General features: G+C 41.6%; 1 protein-coding gene across 2 annotated transcripts in view; it reads right to left on the minus strand.

The window, feature by feature from the left end:
• cttnbp2 (cortactin binding protein 2) overlaps window positions 1-21,486 on the minus strand; it is a 96,363-nt gene that overhangs the window by 38,028 nt on the left and 36,849 nt on the right. For both annotated transcript variants that reach the window (XM_075470538.1, XM_075470537.1), the window contains exons 3-4: window positions 10,180-10,410; window positions 3,463-4,891 (exon numbers count right to left, since the gene is read on the minus strand). In XM_075470538.1, coding sequence (XP_075326653.1) covers window positions 3,463-4,891; window positions 10,180-10,410 — 1,660 coding nt within the window. The remainder of the gene's footprint in view (window positions 1-3,462; window positions 4,892-10,179; window positions 10,411-21,486) is intronic.

The raw sequence follows: 21,486 nt of genomic DNA on the forward strand, positions 1-21,486 counted from the left end.
TGTAATGGTATATGAAAAAAAAAAAAAAAAAAAGACACTCTTATTTGAATCACTCACTGTTAACTTATTGTTGCTACTTTGCTGCAAGTATGAGACTTCTAAGACCATTTAATAAAGCTACTTCCTGGCAACAAGGCCAGCAAGTTTTAGGTCAAACAATCTTCAATACTGGTAGCCAGTTCAATACCCAAGTGTTGCTTGCACATGTGCAGTGTTGTCTCTGTGCAGTGAGTTTGTTACAAAGTTTCACTCTGTGAGTAACAAAAAGACAGTGTGTCGCTCCTTACTTTTTCTCTGTGCGATCATTAATTTGACAAATGTAGTAAAATATAACAGCACAATTGTAGTCTTTAGCTTTTGTAGGTGGTGATTTTTATCTGACAAAACTGTGTGTATTAAATCAGCATTTTATCAGTATATTTAAATACACCATATATAAGCACATATAGTAAGGGAAATGCACCGTGAAGACTTCTCGACGATGCTAATTAGTATACTATGTCATTTAGCAACATTAAGCAACTTTTCTTTAAAAAACGTTTGTACCACTAATCTGACTTAGCTGCTATAGAGTAGTATGAAAAAAGTTGCATTATATAGTATACATACTGTTTGTAAAATTATTAAGAAATATAAAAGCGTGTAAGAAAAATAAAAAAGGTGTCAAGCCAGTCAAAACTGGCAGCTGTGTTGAATTTCTATCTGTGTCCTCAATGGGGTCAAGTTTACCATCTTCACAGGATGAATACATTTGAACAACCCCTCTAGTGTTATGTATGACAAACTCAGAGGAAATTAAAAGTTCACAAGTAGAAAAATGTATACAAAAGATAAGTGCTATGCTTTAAAACGGCAGCTAGCTAAGCTAATTGTCTGAAATTGTTTATGAGTAACATATTGTTTTAATATGGATGCTGCAGCATTTTACGTATGATTTCAAATGACTTGCTATCCATCAAAAACACTTCACATCAGAGTGTGTGTATGTATCTGGTTAGTCAATGGCTCTGCAAGTCCAGATGAAAAAAAATCCTGTGTTTATGAACAAATCAGTATGGGAGAATTGTAGGAAAATAAGCATAAGATGAAAAGACATACTAAGGTTTTGTTTTGGCTTAAGATGGAGCTAAAAATAGCATTTTAAAGGCTGTACTTAACTCGACCTGTTGGATTATCTTTTCCTTTGGATTTGTTGCTAGATGTATAGTTTAACATGAACTGTAACACCTAAACTACATTTAGGTACTTTTTGCACTCACGATGCCTCTATACATGTCCTTGTGTTTAGAAAAATAGACCACTTTTACATATTCTCACATGTTGTTTTTTGGTTCTGTCGTTCTATTTATATTTAACAAGTAATTGAAATTTATAATGCCATTTGTTGAGAGCTGACAATTTACCTTAAGTACTTTAATGTAAAGTAACCCATACTTCAGTCATGTATCTTGTATGTATGCTGGAATTCTAAAAATATCAAACAATGCTCGGCTGTACAAAAAAGCAAGTAAAAATCTAACTAATGGGGGCTCAGCAAAGTTCAAGTTTTTTATACGATAGTAAAATAGATACCAATCATCTTAGAGTAAAATGTCATCCACAGTACTCACACACTGCACAAGAACAAAAGATACATTGCTTAGTTGGATACTGTCAGAATTATACAGAATTATTCTAAGCAATAAAGCACAACAAACATAGATACAGATGAGGTACAGAACAGCAAAGAGCTCTGTTTACTGAATACAGCTGTGCTACAACTACTTTCCAAACGTTCAGGCTCATCATGTTTCAATGCACCAGTTTCTGAAACATACAGGTTAAAAGGAAGCTGGAAAAAGACAGAGTGAGGATTTTCAGTTCTGACATTTGTCTCACGGACAAGAACAGAGATACATAAGCACAAAGAAAAAGTACAGCACCCAATCTCACAGACAAGGTCAGGGCAACTTTTGAGGTTGCAATTTCTCTTTGAGTAGGTACTGGTGGTGGTGGTGGTGGTGGGAAAAAGGTAAGAGACATATCAGGTTGGCTGACAGGTGAATTTGTAGCCTTTCTTAAAAATGGTTGTAATTAAGTCTGGGTAGTAGCAGAATTTCCTCCACACTACTCTGCAGGTTTATGAGATTTGTTTGTCTAAATGTGATATGGTGCAATCAAATCCAATACTTGTGGAAAGAATGGCAACTCTGATGTTTTGCACTTGAAATCGATGTGCAATAAGAAAAAAAATCACAAATATTGTCTTAAATGGCCTTGAATATGAGCATCAAAATGTTAATAAGGACTTGAAAGCTTGTATCTATGGCCTATCTTTTAATTACGTCCACATGAGCAAGTGGAAGTATCACATATATGAGCACATGGTCAAGTTTTTCAGCATGTAGGTAGCAAAGGTTTTGTGTGTCATTTGAAGTATTCTGCTCTCAGTAAAACAGTCGGTTGTATGAATAGATAGAGCAGCTATACAATTTTAAAACAAGATACATTGGCATGCAAATGCATAGCAACACTGTCAAAGATGCAAAACATACAGTGCGTAGATACTGGTATATTAAAGGATCATTCCAGTTTATTACAACTGAGATTTTGTTCTTATAGTTTTTGCAATCATGACTTTCAGATTTAACACAACACTAAAAGGTTTAAAAGACAATACACATTACCACTAAGTCAGTATATTAATATAAAAGTATTGTCCCAAACAACTGACATAATAAACTGGAATAATCATTTATCATACTAAGTTCCACTAAGCATAGCAATAAAAGGCACATTACAAGGTTAATATAAATGTTAACATTTATATCGATATGACTGATTCACATATAGAGTGCTGTCAATAACAAATGGTCAGTGGTCCAAGTTAATGGAAGGTGAAATAGGAAGGGGGATATGAAGTGTAAAGAGGGATCATGGCATGCTACAGGGGATGTAAAAAGGGAAGGGAGAGAAAAGCAGCTTCTGGCATCAGCTTCAGAAAGGATAGGGTTACTGTAAGAAGGCCGACAAACCAATCGGAATATATAGGAGCATAGGGGGTCTCTAGTCTGCCTTAGTTCAACCTGGCAATCAGTTTGCCCTGAAAAGATCCTCCATGTTAACAACATGTTGTCACTGTCTGCTTTTGGAAGTGACATAACTAACGTGACAACATGGGAGATGTGACGGTCCCAGTGGGAGGAATTATAACAGGGAGAGAAGAGAGATGAGTAGAGAGACAATGCAGTGAGCAACATTGGATCTTGTGAGATAATTTGGAGTAGAAGGAGTAGACAGTGACAAACTCAATTGGCTCAGATTGTGCTATTCTGCTTTAAATGCCTGTGGTGACATTAATTCCTCTGTGAACTGATCACTATGCTAGGCTATCCTAGGCTATGCTAGCACCTAGGAAAGACTCGAAGAAAAAAAGCAGTGGTGAGAGCTGGAGGGAGATTGAGCATGGAGGAGCCCCTTTACCTGATGCTGTTGCCAGGGGGCTGCCTGCTGAGGCACGGGGGCTACGGGAGGATGGAGCACTAATGGAGGAGGTGGAGGATGGGGGGTTTATGGAGGAAGGGCTACTGACAGTGGTGGCAGGGCTGATGACAGGGGGGCACTCTGCACATGCTGCTGCTGGTTGCCGCTGAGGGCCCCGGCCAGACCCTGGAAGGCATGGGGAGGGGCAGGCACCCACCTGAGAGGCTGTCAGGGCTGGGACCAGGTCCAGGGCAGGTTTGGGCGGCAACTGGGGTGTGGCTGGTTTTAGCCCGGCTCCAGGGGAGCGGCTGCTGTCCGCCACCACCTTGATGGGTGGATGAGGAGGAGAGGGGGTCTGGGAAAGCCCTGGCTTTTTGGGAGGTATAGGGGGAGGGTTTCCCCGGTCGATCCTGGCCACTGTAGGTGACTTGATGCCAATTGGATGAGTCAGGCGGCTGGGAAAAGGGCCTCCCTCAGAGGCAGAGTGGGGCAGGCCTGGACGCAGGGGTCCAGCACTTCCTGCAGGAGGGCTGGTGAAGCGGGACAGGACCTGTGTGACAGTGTGACGTGCTTGCTGCTTGGCTGCAAAGTTGTCACGGTTGGTGGGGGAAAGGTCACGCGCTGGAGGACTCTGGGACGATGTGCCATTTTGGTCCTGTTCCTGAAACTTGTAGCGGGCTGCCTGAACACGTGGACTGACTCCAGTGGGCAAGACATGGGGGGTTTGGCTCTCTGAGCCATTTTCTGTCTGTGCCAGTCCTCCTGAGCTACTGTGGACAATTCCTCGGCCAGTCGTCTTTGGCAAGCTCAGGCCCACATAGTTGGCAGGAGTTGGTTTGACAGGTATAGTGAGGGGGCTCTTCTTAGGACCCTCAACCTCTGTGGAGGGCAGGTCCGTTTGGCAAGACGCTGTTCGCGAGCTGACGGGCTCTGTGGCTACAGAAACAGACGTCAGAGCTTTAGGTGTGGGTGGTGTGCTGGTGGTGGCAGGAGGTTCAGCTCCACTAGCAGCAGACAGAGGAGCAGCACCATCCTTCCGATTGTCCCTTTCAGTCCTGAGCTGCTCCACTTGCTGCCGCAGGCCCTGGCTGTCAGTCTCCTCTCGGCCCAGCCTGGCACGCAGCTGCTCACGCTCTGTGTCAAATTCTGATAGCTGCTTTTCCATCTTGGCCTCCATCTGTTGACTACGCTGGTGCTCGGTGCTCAGCTCGTCCTGCAGACGTGCAGAAGTGCGACTCTCCTCGTCCAGGCGAGCCTGGAGCTCATCAAAGCGCTGGGACTCCTCTACCACCCGTGTGGCAAGCTGCTTGCACTCGCGCACCAGCATCATAACGATGTGTTTGTTTTTCTCGCGCTCGTCCTTCAGCTGCGCTGTTAGCTTGCGATGCTCCTGCTCCAGGCTCTGGAGGTGCAGCTTTTCCATCTCCAGCTGGAAAATAAAAACACACAGTCAGAGTCAGGGGATAGTCGTGTCCATTGATGCAGTATTTAACAACAACACACAACTGAGTCACATCACCAAACAATGTAAAAGTGATGCAAAGTGTTGGACACAGTGGCGTAAAGCACGCCTCCAGTGGACTCCAGAGCAGTGGAGACAAGTCTGGGTTTGGTGGTTGCCAGGAGAACGGTACTTGTCTGACTGCATTGTGCCAAGTGTAACATTTGGTGGAGGGGGGATCATGGTGTGGGCTTGTTTTTTTAGGAGCTGGGCTTGGCCCCTTAGTTCCAGTGAAAGGAACTTTGAATGCTTTAGCATACCAAGAGATTTTGGACAATTTCATGCTCCCAACTTTGTGGAAACAGTTTGGGGATGGCCGCTCCCTGTTCCCACCTGTGTCCACTCATGTGATATGCATAATATGTTGTCCTTGTGGTCTTGCTCATGTCTTTGCAATCAAACAGCAAGAAAGGGATTATCAAGTAGCTGCTCACTTCAGTTAACTAAAGCCTAACTTCGCCTCCCTCCGCTTTTCTGTGATCTACCAAGTTTATGCCACCGTGGTGGAGATCATGAATCGTTACTGAAAATGATTTCATAAACAAAAATGTTCTTTCTGTGACTTTAACCTTGGTGTAATGTTAGACATGAGGACAAATGAGCCCATAAGGAGTGATGGTGTGACTGAGGCTGTATCTATAGCAAAAACTCATTGAAAACTATCCCCTTATCGATCATCCAATATTTCTCACTAAAGCTCCTCACATTATCAACCCTCGTGCCATCTCTCTCACTGTCATCACATCTGTGACTGACTGTCAATCTGTGAAGCCATCATATACAACCCTGAATCTTCCTTCACCTGAATACCAAAGTAAACTTTGGGTATTTCAATTAATATTTCAATGTAGTGAAACTGCATCTGCTTGAATTCTTGAGTAAACAAGAATGCAGAGTTGTAATACTCAAATGAGACTGTCAGACAATTAATTGGACATGCCAGATAGCTGGATAAGTGCATCTATTAACAACTAGATATTTTGTTAATACACAGGATGGCTTGTGCTCAAAGAGACACAGAGTCTCTGCTTATGTTTGAGTTTCAATGCAGCCCTCGTCTCTATATCTGGAGCATCTGCTATTGTTAGCTCAGAGCTGGCTTCACAGAGGGTGACAGAGCTTAACTGCGGCTCTCCACCCAATTTCAAAGACATTATTGCACTAACGAGCCTCAAACAACAGAGATGACAACCCCTGCCCTAAAGAAGACCCACCTCCAATCCTCAATCCACCCCTTCGCCACTTTTCCAAGCCATCAGGGAGTGCATATTACCACCAGCTGGGGTTTATCAGCAGGGGTGGGGGTGGGGTGGGTACCAAGGGTAATTACTCAAAAGTAGGTGCTACGATTAGCTGCTAATTGGGTGAGGAATTATGTCTGTTGCCAACAGAGCAAATTTATGGATAATGTAAAGATAATGAAAAACTGGGCAACATAGACTAGACCAGACAGGATTTTGCAGTCTTCCTTTTCTTTATAAACAGTTATTGTTTATGTGAATGCAAGATTCATTGGGGCAAACTTTTTCTGAGAGCATTTTCCTTGTCTGACATGATTTAATGCAGCATAGAGATAATGCCATGATGACCACAACACAGTTTGCTCATACTTGTACTTGTATACTTTTAGCTCATTCTGCCATCTCCCACAGGAGTGAAACAAATCAAGCCATTAAACTGGAACTTATTTCTCTTGGGGTACCTTGGAAGCACCTGAGGTAGCACTGGTTCTCACGAGACACTGCTAACCAAAATATTTGATAAAGCCTGCAGGCCTTCTTTCCAAAAAGGTCTATCATCATACCTGAGCTGCAAAGTCATCCTCTGGCATCATGGCAGAAGAAAGCAGCTTATTCAGCTACTCTCAAGAGTTGGGGATGAGAGGTGAGTACTGTTTTAAAGGGATAGTTCGCCTCTTTTGACATGAAGCTGTATGACATCACAAAATCGTTGTCCAGGAAAAAGTCAGACCTCACTAACTGGCGCTATGTTTGCCTCCGTTGATATCAATGCGTCCAGCCACCTAGCGATAGCCGCACCTGTTACGGTGTTTACTGCTCGGAAGCAGGGGCCTGCTCGGTCTGCACTTCGGTCTGCACAGTTTACATTGGACGCATTGATATCAAGGGAGGCAAAAATATCGCCAAGCAATGTGGACAACGATTTTGTGATGCAAATGTATTACTCTTTTGAACGCATATTGTTTTGAGAAGCAAGACTCTTTATTTTTTAAACCCCAGCCAACTAGCCGGACTACCTTCGTCAACGCCAAAACGAGGCTGGAACTCGGCTCACAGGACGCAGCAGGGGGGTAAGTCAATGTTCATAAATGATATTGCTAATATGGGATGTCATACAGTTTCATGTCAAAAGAGGCGAACTATCCCTTTAAGAAAAAGGTGTTTCTGTCCCAGTTGTATATCTTAGCTTCCAAATTCTGCCTCACATTATAACATTATTTTTGGTTTCCAACAAAAACTAATACATTTATTGTTTCTCCTGTAAAGTTGAGAGTGTTGTTACTGTAGCAGAGGGGTGAGGAATGTTTGTGAACATTCCTCTGACTTCATGTCTGATCCATGGAAGAGAAGATGAGGGAAAAGGTCTTTACTATGCCAATACACTGATTCAGAGTGCACTACATACAGTGGAACTGACTGCCTTCAGATCTTATGGATAATTTAACAGCTTACTCACAGGAGGATGGTTAGAGTGGAAATGGATGGAGGGGATAAAGATAGCACAAACAATCCGGGTGAAATTCACTCTCCCCTGCAACTAGAGGACACCTCTCAGGACGCTGAGCCTAGTTCTTTCAGCAGTGTCCATTTGTTGTGTCTTTGGTCAATCTAAAGGTTCCAAGGGACCTAATCATTCCAGCCTGACAGGTCCGACTGTGATGTTTTTGGCACAACTGTGCAATCAGTGGTGATGTGGGGATTCATTCTGTGCTAAAGAGAGTAATACTGTTTTGAGGTTGCTGCCTTCCACTCTTTACTTTAACCATACTTCTTCATCTATGCACTTGTACACTTGTGTTTGGTACAAAGATTTAGGCATTGGAGAACTATTCTCACAGTATTTTTAGTATCGCTCACCCCCTCATACTGCCAGGCTTACAGTACATCCAACACACACTATCACAAATCAATATCCTCAACAAAGAGGAGGAAGTGAAACAGCGACAAAGAAAGAGGGAAAATGGGGCTGAGTCTTAACTGATACCTAGCTTCCCTTTTTGCTCAGGGCCAGATAATCCTAAAGAGACCTGACACACTTGTATATTTGCAAGGTCAAACAACAAAAACAAAACTGGCATGCAAGTCTGCATCCATATTCCACTTTCTTTTTTCTAAACAGCAAATATCCATCCATGCATTCACCAGTAACAGAAATAAACAGACAAACATAAAATGTTTTTATTCTGACATTTTCCAGAGGATAATGTCAGCCACAGAGATATGAGTTGTATGCAAATAAACACAATTTTTGGCCAAACAGATATCAGGAAGTTTTTTCCACATCTGCTGATGTTAACGCACACTTTGATGTACTTTTATTTAGTATGACTGCAAAGTAACTGCAATTAAACTGAGGTTATATAAACACAAGCACATAAATGATGCATTTTCTCCAGTGTAATGGATTTTTTCTGCTGCTGCAGCAAAGTGGTGACAGTTTGTCTGATGACCCAACACATTGTGAGATTCAGAATCTGAGCAGCTGGTTGGATTCTCATTAAGGCTGTTACTAACATTCACGTTCTACCATGATTATTGACCAGTGGTGATTACTTGGATTTTCTACTAGTGCCACCACTTCAGTTAATGTCACTTCAAAAAACTGATTACCCAATTTTTGTCAGCTTCAATTTCACTATAGATAAAATTAGAAAGGGATCAATTCTAAAAGAAACTGTAGGACTCGCTAACAAAAGACCAGCGCATCTTTATGGGTTGAGGAAAATTGATAGTAAAGATGCAACACTCATTTCACTGTGCTTTTTTATGCACAAGACTGTGGGTATTACGTCAAAGATTATTTAACTGAAAAAGTGGCGGATGGTGTCTTTAACCCATATTTGGGTTCTTTATAGAATTGTTCTGGTTTATCTCAATCCATTCTATTTTTGTTATGGGGCTGTTATTTGAATTAATTATTCTAGGGGTGACAATCCACAATAAACCTATTCAAAAGAAATATACTCTAGTAAGTCAGGATGAATACATTCAGCCAGGGGCGTAGCACCAAATTTGGGGCCCCAGGAACAACCACTAACATGCATATCTGAACCAACATCGACCCTATGTTAGGCTTTTGGGACACTTGTATAGGCTAATAGTTATTATGAAAATAAATACATTTAAGACAAATATGGCTTCTATATCACAATTATGTGGTAGCCAACAAAATGAGAGATTATTTTTTAATTATTTGACTTCGGCTGCTATCACAGTGGTATGCAACGGAATGGGAATGGGATAATCAGTTACTGTAGGCTGTAATTTTGACATTTGGGCTCACCTTTCTTGGGAAAGAAATCAGTCAGCAGTTGCTTTCCTTCATTTTGTTTCCTCTGTCTCTTGCCTTTCTTTTCTTTTCTGAAAGCCTGATTTTTTTTTTTTTTGGACATCTTTCATGTGCCGGCTGCTGCGTTTAATGCCTAATAATGAAGTGAGTGAAATTTATTGCGCATGTACAATCAAAAGTCCGCCAGAAGGCGGACTAAACCAATGCGCACTGATAATGGGGGTGTCTGATATAGATTATAGCCTATTTGCAGGCTGGGATATACATTTCAACAGATGTATTTCCAGAGAACATTGGATTTGCATAAATTACCAACATATATTGACATTATTTAAAAAATTATTTTTAAAAAACGAAAGAAGAAGAAAATTTCCCTTAGGGCCCCCCTTGTAGGCTGGACCCTGTAAATCAGTCTGACTTTTCCCCCCTTTTCGACGCCTCTGCATTCAGCTGACAACATGCAGCAGTAAATCCTGCAACACTGAGTTCCAGAGTTTCAGTAAAAGTCATCTTTACAGTTTTGAAATACAAAAGGCTAAAAGAAACTGAAATATTGCCTTACAGGCGCCAAACAAAAATGGCATCTTTATTGGCACAAACAGTCTTTCCACAGTCTTGATTTTGTCGGGAACTTAAATTTTATCCCTGAACACAAACCCCCATCTTCCTCCTCCTCAGTGTCTTACCCTCTTCTGGCGGCTCTCGGCAGCAGCCAGCTGGGCCGACATGCGTTCCTGCATCTTCCTGCAGTGTGCCATGACGGCCTCCAGGACCGAGATGGGGCTGGACCCCAGGGGCCGCCGTTCTTTGTCCCCCCCAGGGACCCTGCACTCAAAGTCCCTCTGAAGGGCCAGGAAGGGGTCTGTCAGGCTGTAGTGTCCATAGCGTTCTTGAAGAAACACCTCTTTTCTCTGAGCCTGGAGAAAAAGAGGAGGGGAGAAACTGCTATTCAATATGTCCACAACACTGGATGAAAATGATTTTGTCTCCATTCTAATCTTGTATGGAACAGCTATATTATAGATGCCACACTTGGAAAGAATGATTACTTCTGTTCTTTCATTGACATATTTCATCATGTTTCTACAGCATGTAATTCTAAAAACTAAGGCTGTGTTCGAAACCGCCTACTTCTCCTACTACTCCCACTACTCCTACTAACTTTAACTTTTTTTAAGTTCCCGGATGCATACTAGATTCTCTGAAATATTGGGTATGCATCATGAGGTTACTACTCATACTCAAACTACCCGAGATGCAATGTAACGTGACGTCGCCGATCGTCATTTCCTGTCAAAACGGCGGTTTCAAGCTAGCTACAACGAGGGTAGGTTCACTTCCTGTTTTCAAAACAAAAGCACCAATTGTATCGTAATGGCTTTCCCTATGATAAAAGGCAACGGGTATTTTATTTTGTGAAAATAACCGGACGTGCGTTGCTCACTGCGGCTAGCTTTAGTAGCGCCGAATTCGTGGGAACAAAGTTGTAAATAGCCGGTATTTTGTCAGGTTTTCAACACGTTGGGGATCTAAACGACCTGAACATTTTCAAATGTTGCTAAAGTAATATATTTACAGAGTTTAGAGCTTAAGCGAAATCAGCTTCAGGCCGGCTGATTTCGGCTCGGGCAGGAGCGAAATGCATTGTGGGTAAACGCTCTGCATACTGTCTGATCGAATGAGTATGCCGTTTGCAAGTATGTAGTATGTAGTAGGCGGTTTCGAACCCAGCCTACGTCTTAACCAGGCTTAGTACTCCAGACTTCAGCCCTATGCCCCTTTTCCACCGAACATTTTTGTACCAACACAGCTCTACACGGTCCCACTCTACCCTGGTTGGGAGCTTTTCCACCGCGGGTTGAAGGTGGGACCCGTTACAATTTTGAGCCCCGGCAAGTACCTGCTTCAGAGGTGGGTCTAGTAGGTACTTGTCGGTGCTAAAACATCACATGATCAGTGCTGTCCACTGATTGGTCAGGTGAAATTACGTCATACACGCAATGAAGCTCGGGGAGCTTTATGTATGAAACACCCGCCATGTATGAAAACACAACTGCGAGAGAACCAGAGAATAAACAGAATTGTGAAGATGGAAGACCAGAGAAAGAAAGCCAACCCATGGACAGTGAGCGAGGTGCAGACCTTTCTGTGTGTGGTGGCTGAGGACCGCATACAGAAGGAACTGGACGGAGCGACATGAAATGAGAAGGTGTTCCAGGATATAACCAAGCTGATGGCTAGCCATGCTATCCCCGGAATTCTCAGCAGTGCCGAGACAAGCTGAAGAGCTATTACCGGCATGTAAAGGACCACAACAGCCGGAGTGGGTCAAACCGAAAGACATGGAAGTGGTTCAACCAAATGGACGGCATTTACGGTCACAGCCCGGCGAACGGCGTGGATACGGCGACGTCTTTGTTGGAGGCGATGAAAAATGGTAAGTTGTTCTTATCCCATTGGTGCAACGCATATGTCTTAACAAATGCATGTTTTATATCGTAACAAATACATGTTCAGTCTTTAACTTGTGTAAAAAGTTACACAGACGTCTCATAAGTTGTTCTGAGTGAGCTAGCAAACAACGCTGTTTTGGAAGGCTAGCACAGTGTCTCACCTATGCGGTTACGTGTATGCGTTTCGTATGTTCACACTTTTTATTTTTTTTCCACTCAAGACTCGGTTTGTGCAACCGATGAGTGTTCGGTTGCTGAGGTCAGCGAAGATCCTCCAATCCTGCAGGCTTCAGAACCGACAATGGCATCGCAATCTGCAGCTGAGGCAACAGCTGATCTGCATTCCACCGGCACCAACACTGGCGTCGCCTGTATCTGAGAGTACTCCTGCTGTTTACTTTTGTGCAGTCTTTTTTAATAAAGAGCTTGGTTTAACTAAACAATATGGATTGTCAACTGCATTACACATTACAATCCATCGTTGTGTTTACTTTTGACTAACCGCGGCGTGACACTTTGTAGTCACCTGAAACCGACGTCACGTTAGTGGTGAACGGGCCGACTCCGCCCACTTCCAGGCCACAGTTTGGGTGGAAAAGAAAATGTTACTGGTGCCGTGTCGTGTAGTGTAGTGTTGGGCTATATCGAACCGAGTAGAGTAGGGCTAGCTTGGCGGTGGAAAAGGGGCACTACTATCAGCATCATTACTGAGCTAAGCCTTGCTCTTTGCTCCAGTTGTTCAAAAGTCCTGTCTAAAAGGTCTCTGAACCACCCAGCACTCATCCCTGACCACTGTGAGCCTATTTTCCTGGGTGACTCCACAACTGCTCTGCACCGGATCAAGCATAGCTGATCTCAGGTTACACAGACAGAACGAGATGGAGGCCAAGACTATAACAACAGATAGTGTTAGGAAGCAACCACTTAAATGTAACAAAGTTCCATATTTAAATTACAAAGCAAAATGAGTAAATTACAGTTACTATGAAGAAATATTTCATTCAATTACAGTTACTAATCAAAGTGTTGAGAGGAATTAACAAAATGATTATATTCTCTTTGGTGAAAACCTGAATATACTATTCATACTGTTGTTTTGGATCTTAAGATGCTTTCAAGCAAAAAAAAAAAACAAAGCAAACACAGAAGCAAATTTGCCTGACAAATTCTAAAAAGTTTCATAAAAACTGTCTTTTCTGGATAACTGAGGTAGATGATCATCAACCGGCTATAAACCTCCACCATGACTGGAAAATTCCTGAACTTTACAGCTGCAGCCTCTAAAGTTTATCATTCATCTTGCAGGTTTGACTTCCAAGAGAATGTAAACAGAATGCTCAGTGGGTTAGCAGATAAATCAAGGGCCACAGGATCGCAAACTGTTCAGTATGAACGCAGCATAATGGCAATGGCAGAAACAGGGAGTTATGTGCTCACCTAATTCAGGCTGATCTAAACAAAAGTTTGGTGATGAAAAATCTAATCTTAATTCTTACATACTCATCCCGCTTTTGGAAAAAGTATCAGCCACACTGCTTTCACTCATTTGAAAGACTGTCAATTGAACAAATAGTGTTAAAGCTGCAGTCTGCAAGATTTGTTGTTGTCATACGTAATGTCCTACTTTTTGGCATTTTAAGAGTTTACATGATCTATCAGAACGCTTGAAGTTGAAAACGGTGACCTCCGTAGTCGCAAAATGCAAGAAATGCTTATATTTTAACCGAAAAATAAAAAGTTATTCAACTTCCTGTCCCGCCCCTTCAAAACACATGAGAACTCGTGCACGTAGACGTGCACGCCAGATGCGCGTACACGACTCCTCATTCATCAACTCACCTGTCATTTGTGATCATGGAAGACACAGTAAGTAGACCAGCCCGTAATGAAGTTCAATAGTCTAGATAAATAAGCGTGGGGACGAGCCTACCTTGTATCGCGCGTGCACAATCGTGATTGACAGGCAGCAGAGCCCAGCGCGTAAACCTGATTGGTTACCTTTTACCGGCCCGGTCTGCAATTTTGTAAACAAACCTGCTGGCTTTGGAGGGACCTAGCGGGACATATAGGGGACCTAGAGAACTCATTTTTTTTGTATTGGGGTATTTAATGTACTACTTTCAGAATCCCTGGACAGTTCCAGGCATTATGCTTGAAAAAGAGTTGCAGACTGCGTTCCACTTCTGCACCGGTACACGATCGTTAGTCATAGAACATACACAAAACCAGAACTTCTCTTAATGGAATGCAGCCCTTGTGTGAGTACTACTCTGAATCAAATTGTCTTTGCAACATTGATATTAGGAATGTTGAAATTGTAATAATGATAAACTTTCAACAAATTGTGCAGTCCTACTCATAATGAGTGAAACCTGTTTCTCAGCTGGTAGCCTTCATTTCTTCACTGTTTGCTGTGGCATATTTTTTAAATTACTATCTTATAATAGTTTTGCCAAATTTCAGCAAGAAGCATTTTCTAGGTGTGACCAAAACTGGTGAGCTGAACTAAATGTTATGACAATTCTAGCATAATGAACTATATACAGAACACTGAGTTTACTGTTATCACTCGTCTGATATTGGTTGATCCCGAGCATGCTTTCGCAACATTAGCCATTTTATCTAAATAACCATTCACAATAACCCAAAGTCAAATTATATCTAACCTAAATCCTGCAGAGAGACCCCAGTATAACTGGTGTTGAGCAACTAGTGACTTAGAAAATATGCTCCAGAAACACACTGTAAGAGCGGAGCGGGCTAGGAGGTGTCCAGATTTAGAAAAGTCAAGTCTTTCATCAAAGCCAAACCCTTTGATTTGATCTCTTTCACAAAGTTAGCTGAAGATGTGGAAATAACAGTTTCGCAGTCATTCAGCAGCAGAAGCTTGGTGAGGGAGGAATATTTGATCAAAGACTTTCACAAGAAGAACAAAGAGCAGGAGACAGATGAACACACAACAAGGATGAGATGCTTTGCCAAAGAAGGAGATGTAGTTTGGAGGGCTGAACAGCAACTTAGTCGTACATAAAGAGTGCAGAGCATGGAGATTGATGTGTATCCCAAGAAGGCTGTGGCAGTTCTCCATACTGATGTGCTAACTGCAAGATGGCCAATATAAACAGACCACTGAGGAAAGGGAAGGTGTGTTTAAGAATAACATCATGAGGTCATCATCAGATCAGGTAATCATTTGATTTTAAAAAGATTGTGTCTTTAAATTATTTATTTTTTTATTCATTTATAGTTTTTATTTTTTTTTACAAAATTCCTATTCAATAAGAAAAATAAGTAGTGCTCTCAAGCTGAAAAATTCTACAGAAAACAGCTTATTATCCATTATGTAGAGATGGATGCTGCAACTGAAGATGTAAACCTAATCTGCTGTGAAAGCACCATCTGAATCATCCAATGGGAATATTACTGAGAACTCAGGAGTAAATAATCAGGAGTGAAGCAGTGCCATCTTTACCTCCCAGGATCCTCCTGTAAATATTTACACTGAACCAGAGGCCAGTGACCTTCCACTGCAGCTCTCAGACAGACGGCAGCTGCTCTTCACTTCCACATTAGAGCCGTTTACACTCAGACTCAGGGTTTTATGGTTGATTAATAGAGCTATGAATCTTTGCTTTCCCATGATTCAATTAGGATCCCATTGTTAATGAACCAATGCATCTCAATTTCATTTTATAATGACCATGCCAGAAAAGAAATACATTATCTGCCTTTTTATTTTTGTAAATACTACATTTCTGATTAACACCACAACAACTTCATTTCTTCAAGCTTCAAACAGAAAGTGAAACACACAGAGCTAAGACTTCCTGTTTGGGAGGTCCGTGGACAAAGGTCACACCATTACAGCATCAGGACTAGGACAAGAGGTGCTAAGTCATTTGAGAGCTCATCAGCTGTCATATGCTGAGCTCCCCTGAGGCTCTATTGATTCCAGAGATCCATTGCTGGTCATCAGAGGGCAGCTAGAATATACAGTAGGTCTGGAGCAGTACAGGATTTATAGGGTGATACTTATCTATTTTGTACTATTCCTGTTTATTCTCTATGATTCGTTTCTATTTCTTTTATCACTGAAACAATTTGCCAGGCAGTTCTTCAGGGGGTTCGCTTGTAACTTTATAGTATTTACAACTGCTGAAGTGAGACGTCAGTATTATTAGCATCAACCTTTACAGGCATGCGAAACTCAGTGGGTGAGAGGGTTCATGAAACACAGCAAGAAGGAGCGAGGTTGTTATAGCAAAGGCATGGACTGCTGGAGGAAATGGACAGTGGCTACGGGGGCAAAGAAAGGCCTTCTGTAGACAGAAGAAAATAGTACTTGAAACTTTACAGAGCAGAGGAAAGAGCAGCATTCAACACTATTCATCAGCTGCCAGCTGACAATTCAGTCCTGAAACAAAAATCAACAAGCTAACCGGGGAGCTGCTCATGTCCGGAAAAATAAACAAAACAACATTAGACGGAGAGAGAGGGAGGTGCCTGAGGGTGCTTCATTAAGTGTCTCATGGTCAGGATACCATTCAGCTCAGCATCAAGAGGCAGGAGGTTTTTGTAATAGCTGAAAAAACTGGGTTAACTTCTAAGCAAAGAGCAGAGAAAACAATGTCGGCAGATTGAACGAAGACGATTCTGCTGTTGAATCAACCAACCTACCTCTAATAATTAGGAATTCTGCCTAGAAAGCATAATATTTAGACTTTAGACAAAAATGATAGATGCTCCCATGATTCATTCAGGTTCAGACAGTCACAAATATGAATCTGACTGACACCTGATTGTCAATCAATCACAACAGTTCCTAGTGGAAGCCACTCAAATGTAATCATTTTCTTCTTTTTTTTCTTATTAAAAAAATGGACAGAGGAAAGTGCTACAGAGCATGAATTCCATGAGAGAAAAAAAGTCTGAGCACACCAAGGAAACTGACCGAAGGAATCCATGGTGAATTTATACAAAGAGGGAAAACTAATGAAAAAGGAACAACAGGCGAGAAGGCAATCAGCAAATGGGGTGCAAAACGGGAATAAAACAAAAACAATGATCATGAAACAAAGGCTAACCTGCAGTAACTCAGACAATAACAGAGCAAGTTAGTTCAAGAACCCAAAGAACAAAACAAACAAACACAACAGTACACAGAGACCATCAGCATTAGCAGTGTTGGTGTTAATATTATGCAATTATGAAATGAATATGGAATATCTTCAGTGAAGTACTTTAAATTTCAATTGGTATGTCAATGTGAACATATATATATATATATATATATATATATATATATATATATATATATATGTGTATATATATATATATATATACAGGGGGTTAGACAATGAAACTTTTCATTGTTTTCATGGCTAAATTAAACCAGCCCGGTGGCCAATCTTCATTAATTGCACATTGCACCAGTAAGAGCAGAGTGTAAAGGTTCAATTAGCAGGGTAAGAGCACAGTTTTGCTCAAAATATTGCAATGCACACAACATTATGGGTGACATACCAGAGTTCAAAAGAGGACAAATTGTTGGTGCACGTCTTGCTGGCGCATCTGTGACCAAGACAGCCAGTCTTTGTGATGTATCAAGAGCCACGGTATCCAGGGTAATGTCCGCATACCACCCAGACTGTTGCATGCCCAGAGTGAAGCCTGGGGGTGGATCAGTGATGGTTTGGGCTGCCATATACTTGTGCTAGATGTGCGCGTCACTGCCAAGGACTACCGAACCATTCTGGAGGACCATGTGCGTCCAATGGTTCAAACATTGTATCCTGAAGGCGGTGTCGTGTCTCAGGATGACAATGCACCAATACACACAGCAAGACTGGTGAAAGATTGGTTTGATGAACATGAAAGTGAAGTTCAACATCTCCCATGGCCTGCACAGTCACCAGAGCTAAATATTATTGAGCCACTTTGGGGTGTTTTGGAGGAGCGAGTCAGGAAACGTTTTCCTCCACCAGCATCGTGTAGTGACCTGGACACTATCCTGCAAGAAGAATGGCTTCAAATCCTTCTGACTACTGTGCAGGACTTGTATATGTCATTCCCAAGACGAATTGACGCTGTATTGGCCGCAAAAGGAGGCCCTACACCATACTAATAAATAATTGTGGTCTAAAACCAGGTGTTTCAGTTTCATTGTCTAACCCCTGTATATATTGCATGACAACTTTCATTAAAATTTTTGAATTTCCCAATTTTAATTTCAGAATGTGAAAGTTTTACTCAAGCTTATCCTTTTAAGTACTTGTGGTAAATCAATTTATAATTATATTAGGCATGGCTGGGAGAGGGGATGGGTGTGCGTGTGCGTGTGTGTGTGTGTGTGTGTGTGTGTGTGTGTGTGTGTGTGTGTGTGTGTGTGTGTGTGTGTGTGTGTGTGTGAGAGAAGGGGGGGGGGGGGGGGGGGGTTTAATCAACTCTTCCTATCAACCGTTGTACACCTAGTTTTGCCAGTACAGACGCTTGCCAAGATCCTGTCGATATATTGACCTGTCCTTCACTGGGTTCTTGTTTCAGCCACATGGGGTCGGCTCAGGGCGGCGTGGTTGTCAACTGCATCCTTTTCAGACCAATGTCTTCCTTTCTGCTGCAGCAGCTCCATTGTCTGTCATCTTTTTTTTTAATGAAGTGTATTCAAACATAAGAATGAACTAAATATACTACAAGAGAGTTGGAGGTTGTTTTTTTTCTTTTTTTGGTTCTGGGTCTTTTGTGTGTGGGTGTGTGTGTTCAGAAAGTCTATTCTTTTTAAAATTGTAAACAATTTAAGAAATTGCCTTAATGTGAACGGATCTATGATACTGAGTAAATGCGGGAATAGAAACCATCCAAAAAGCCAAGAGTTGCAGAAAACCTGGCACTCAGTTTCAGTTTCAACAAGATTAGGAGGACAGCTAAAATCATTAAAGTGTCATAATATGAATAAATCAATATATGACTCCATGTTCTCAAAATAATACAAAACACATCAGACCAAATTCTAATCAAATCAAATACACACACAAATAAACAACTACTTTTGTGAATTGTCAATTTAAGTGATCTTGAAATCATTTTCATGCTGTAAAATGGCAGATTATCATTATACTGCATGCTCATAAAATAACTGTAGTGGAATCACTGAATAGAAAATAAAAAAGTAAAAAATATTCAATAAATATTTAATGGCCGGCACTGCTTGGTTAAATAAAAGTAGGTTAACGTTTCAAACAATAAAGCTAACTAACTTTAACTTAAAAAATAAGTTGTTTTTGCTGTTGAAACCATTACATCTAACAAACAGCATTCACAGCCATCACACTTTTCATACTGATTTTACTCCCCTACGTCTAATCTTAAGATAGAGCACCAAAATGCACTTCCTCCTTATTGACTGTGGCTTCACTGATCTGTTTTCGCAATGCAGCTCCAACTCACCTCGAAAACAGATGTGGAGCAGCAAAACCAGACTTTTTACAGATACATTAGAAGATAATTCACCTCATCTTGGCTGCACTTAGGACCACAGTGGAAGTGCTTTTAATTACAGTGTAAAGGAACCTTTTTATTTTTGTGAAGAAAACTGTCCCTGAGACTAATTGTACTGGTTACTATGGGTCAAAATGTGACTGTAGTTTAAAAAAACAAATCTGTGCTGTTATGATCCCATCCATTATGATTACAATTAATTGAAGTCCAATTGGCTTGAATTGGACTTTATTATTTAAGTGCCTTGAGATGACATTTGTTGTATTTGGCGCTATATAAATAAAAATGAATTGAATTGAATTGAATCCATCGATCCATTCATCCATTTTCTATTCCCCGCTGAATCCGTTGGTCGGGTCGCGGGGGGGCTGGAGCCCTATCCCAGCAGTCATCGGGCGAGAGGCAGGGTACACCCTGGACAGGCCGCCAGACCATCACAGGGCCACACAGAGACAAACCAGACCAACAACCACACACATGCTCACACTCACTCCTAAGGACAATTTTAGAGACACCAATCAACCTAAAGCTGGGCATACACTGTGCGATTTTTTCAATCGCGTGATTCAGCTGCTGCTCATACTGTACGAGTGAATCGCAAGGGATAAAACGTCACAGCTCACGATTCCTGTTCTCACACTGTACGACCCGATGGTCTGATACGATCTGGCTGCTCACACTGCACGACACGTCGGACTCGGTCGCCGGTCGCTGCCATGCTGTTCTGTTGTCTTTTTCTTCTTCTGTTGACAATTTTCTCTTCCGTGCCTATGTTTGCGCTTGCGTAGTGTGACAGGATGAGGTCAATCGGCTCGTCCGGCTGCTTCAACTGTGCGAGAGCCTCACGAGGAGAGACCAGGATTTCAAACAAGTTTGATTTTCATCCGATCGATCGGGAGGTGGTCGGGAGGGCTTAATCGTTTGTCGTTACCCCATGTATACTACACGATGCGAGACGCACGATTGAGCCAAAACTCGGCCCGATCTCCAAAATAGTCGCACGAGTGAAAATCTTGTCGAAATCGGGCCAGAAATCGCACAGTGTATGCCCAGCTTAACATGCATGTTTTTGTACAGTGGGAGGAAGCCGGAGTACCTGGAGAGAACCCACGCATACACGGGGAGAACATGCAAACTCCACACGGAAAGGCCCCAGCCGGGAGTTGAACCTGGAACCTTCTTGCTGTGAGGCGACTATGCTAACCCTGTTATGATCCCCCCAAAGTAGAATTGAATTTCAAAGAAAATATAGTGAAGAGAGAGTTTCTCAGTCAGCTCCTTTCCATGCTAACCTGTATGATATATACATATATATATTATATATATAATGTAAATTATATATAGCTGCTGCCCCCGCGACCCGATCCCCGGACAAGCGGAAGATGATGGATGGATGGATAATGTAAATTACCCATATACCCTATATTTTATCCATATACCCTATATTTCTTAGTGGTTCAGTCTGCTCAGTTAAATTTATTTATTTATTTTTACCTTTATTGTTAAATGTACATATCTGATTTTATTAATTTAGTTTACTGATGTTTATTATTATTAACCCTACTCTTCATACTGTAGATTTGTATTTAGCAAATGTTTATTTCTCTGATGTTTATTCTATACTGTAGATTTGTTTATAGCTGATGTTTATTCTCTATTTTTATTCTATTCTATCTGCTTGTTTTTCTGTACGCTGCTGCAACACAATAATTTCCCAATTGGGATGAATAAAGTATTTATCTATCTATCTATCTATCTATCTATCTATCTATCTATCTATCTATCTATCTATCTACTCATTTACAATTGTCTAAATGTATTTTTCTTGGTCAGAGCGACAAAAACTGATATACAATATCCAGTGAAGAGAGAATTAGGATATTGACTGACTAAATAAAGCGAAGGAGTGTGGATGATTCTTATGAATCCATCTCTGGTCTCTAGAGATATGAAAGCCTCCAAAACATTCAAGTCTGTGTGTGTTTGGATATGTGTGTCAGCAGCATTTCTGACAGTCCCTTGGGAGGCACTGACCCTTGGGAAGAC

This window comes from Odontesthes bonariensis, chromosome 7 (genome assembly GCF_027942865.1).
Source record: "Odontesthes bonariensis isolate fOdoBon6 chromosome 7, fOdoBon6.hap1, whole genome shotgun sequence".
NCBI lineage: Eukaryota > Metazoa > Chordata > Actinopteri > Atheriniformes > Atherinopsidae > Odontesthes > Odontesthes bonariensis.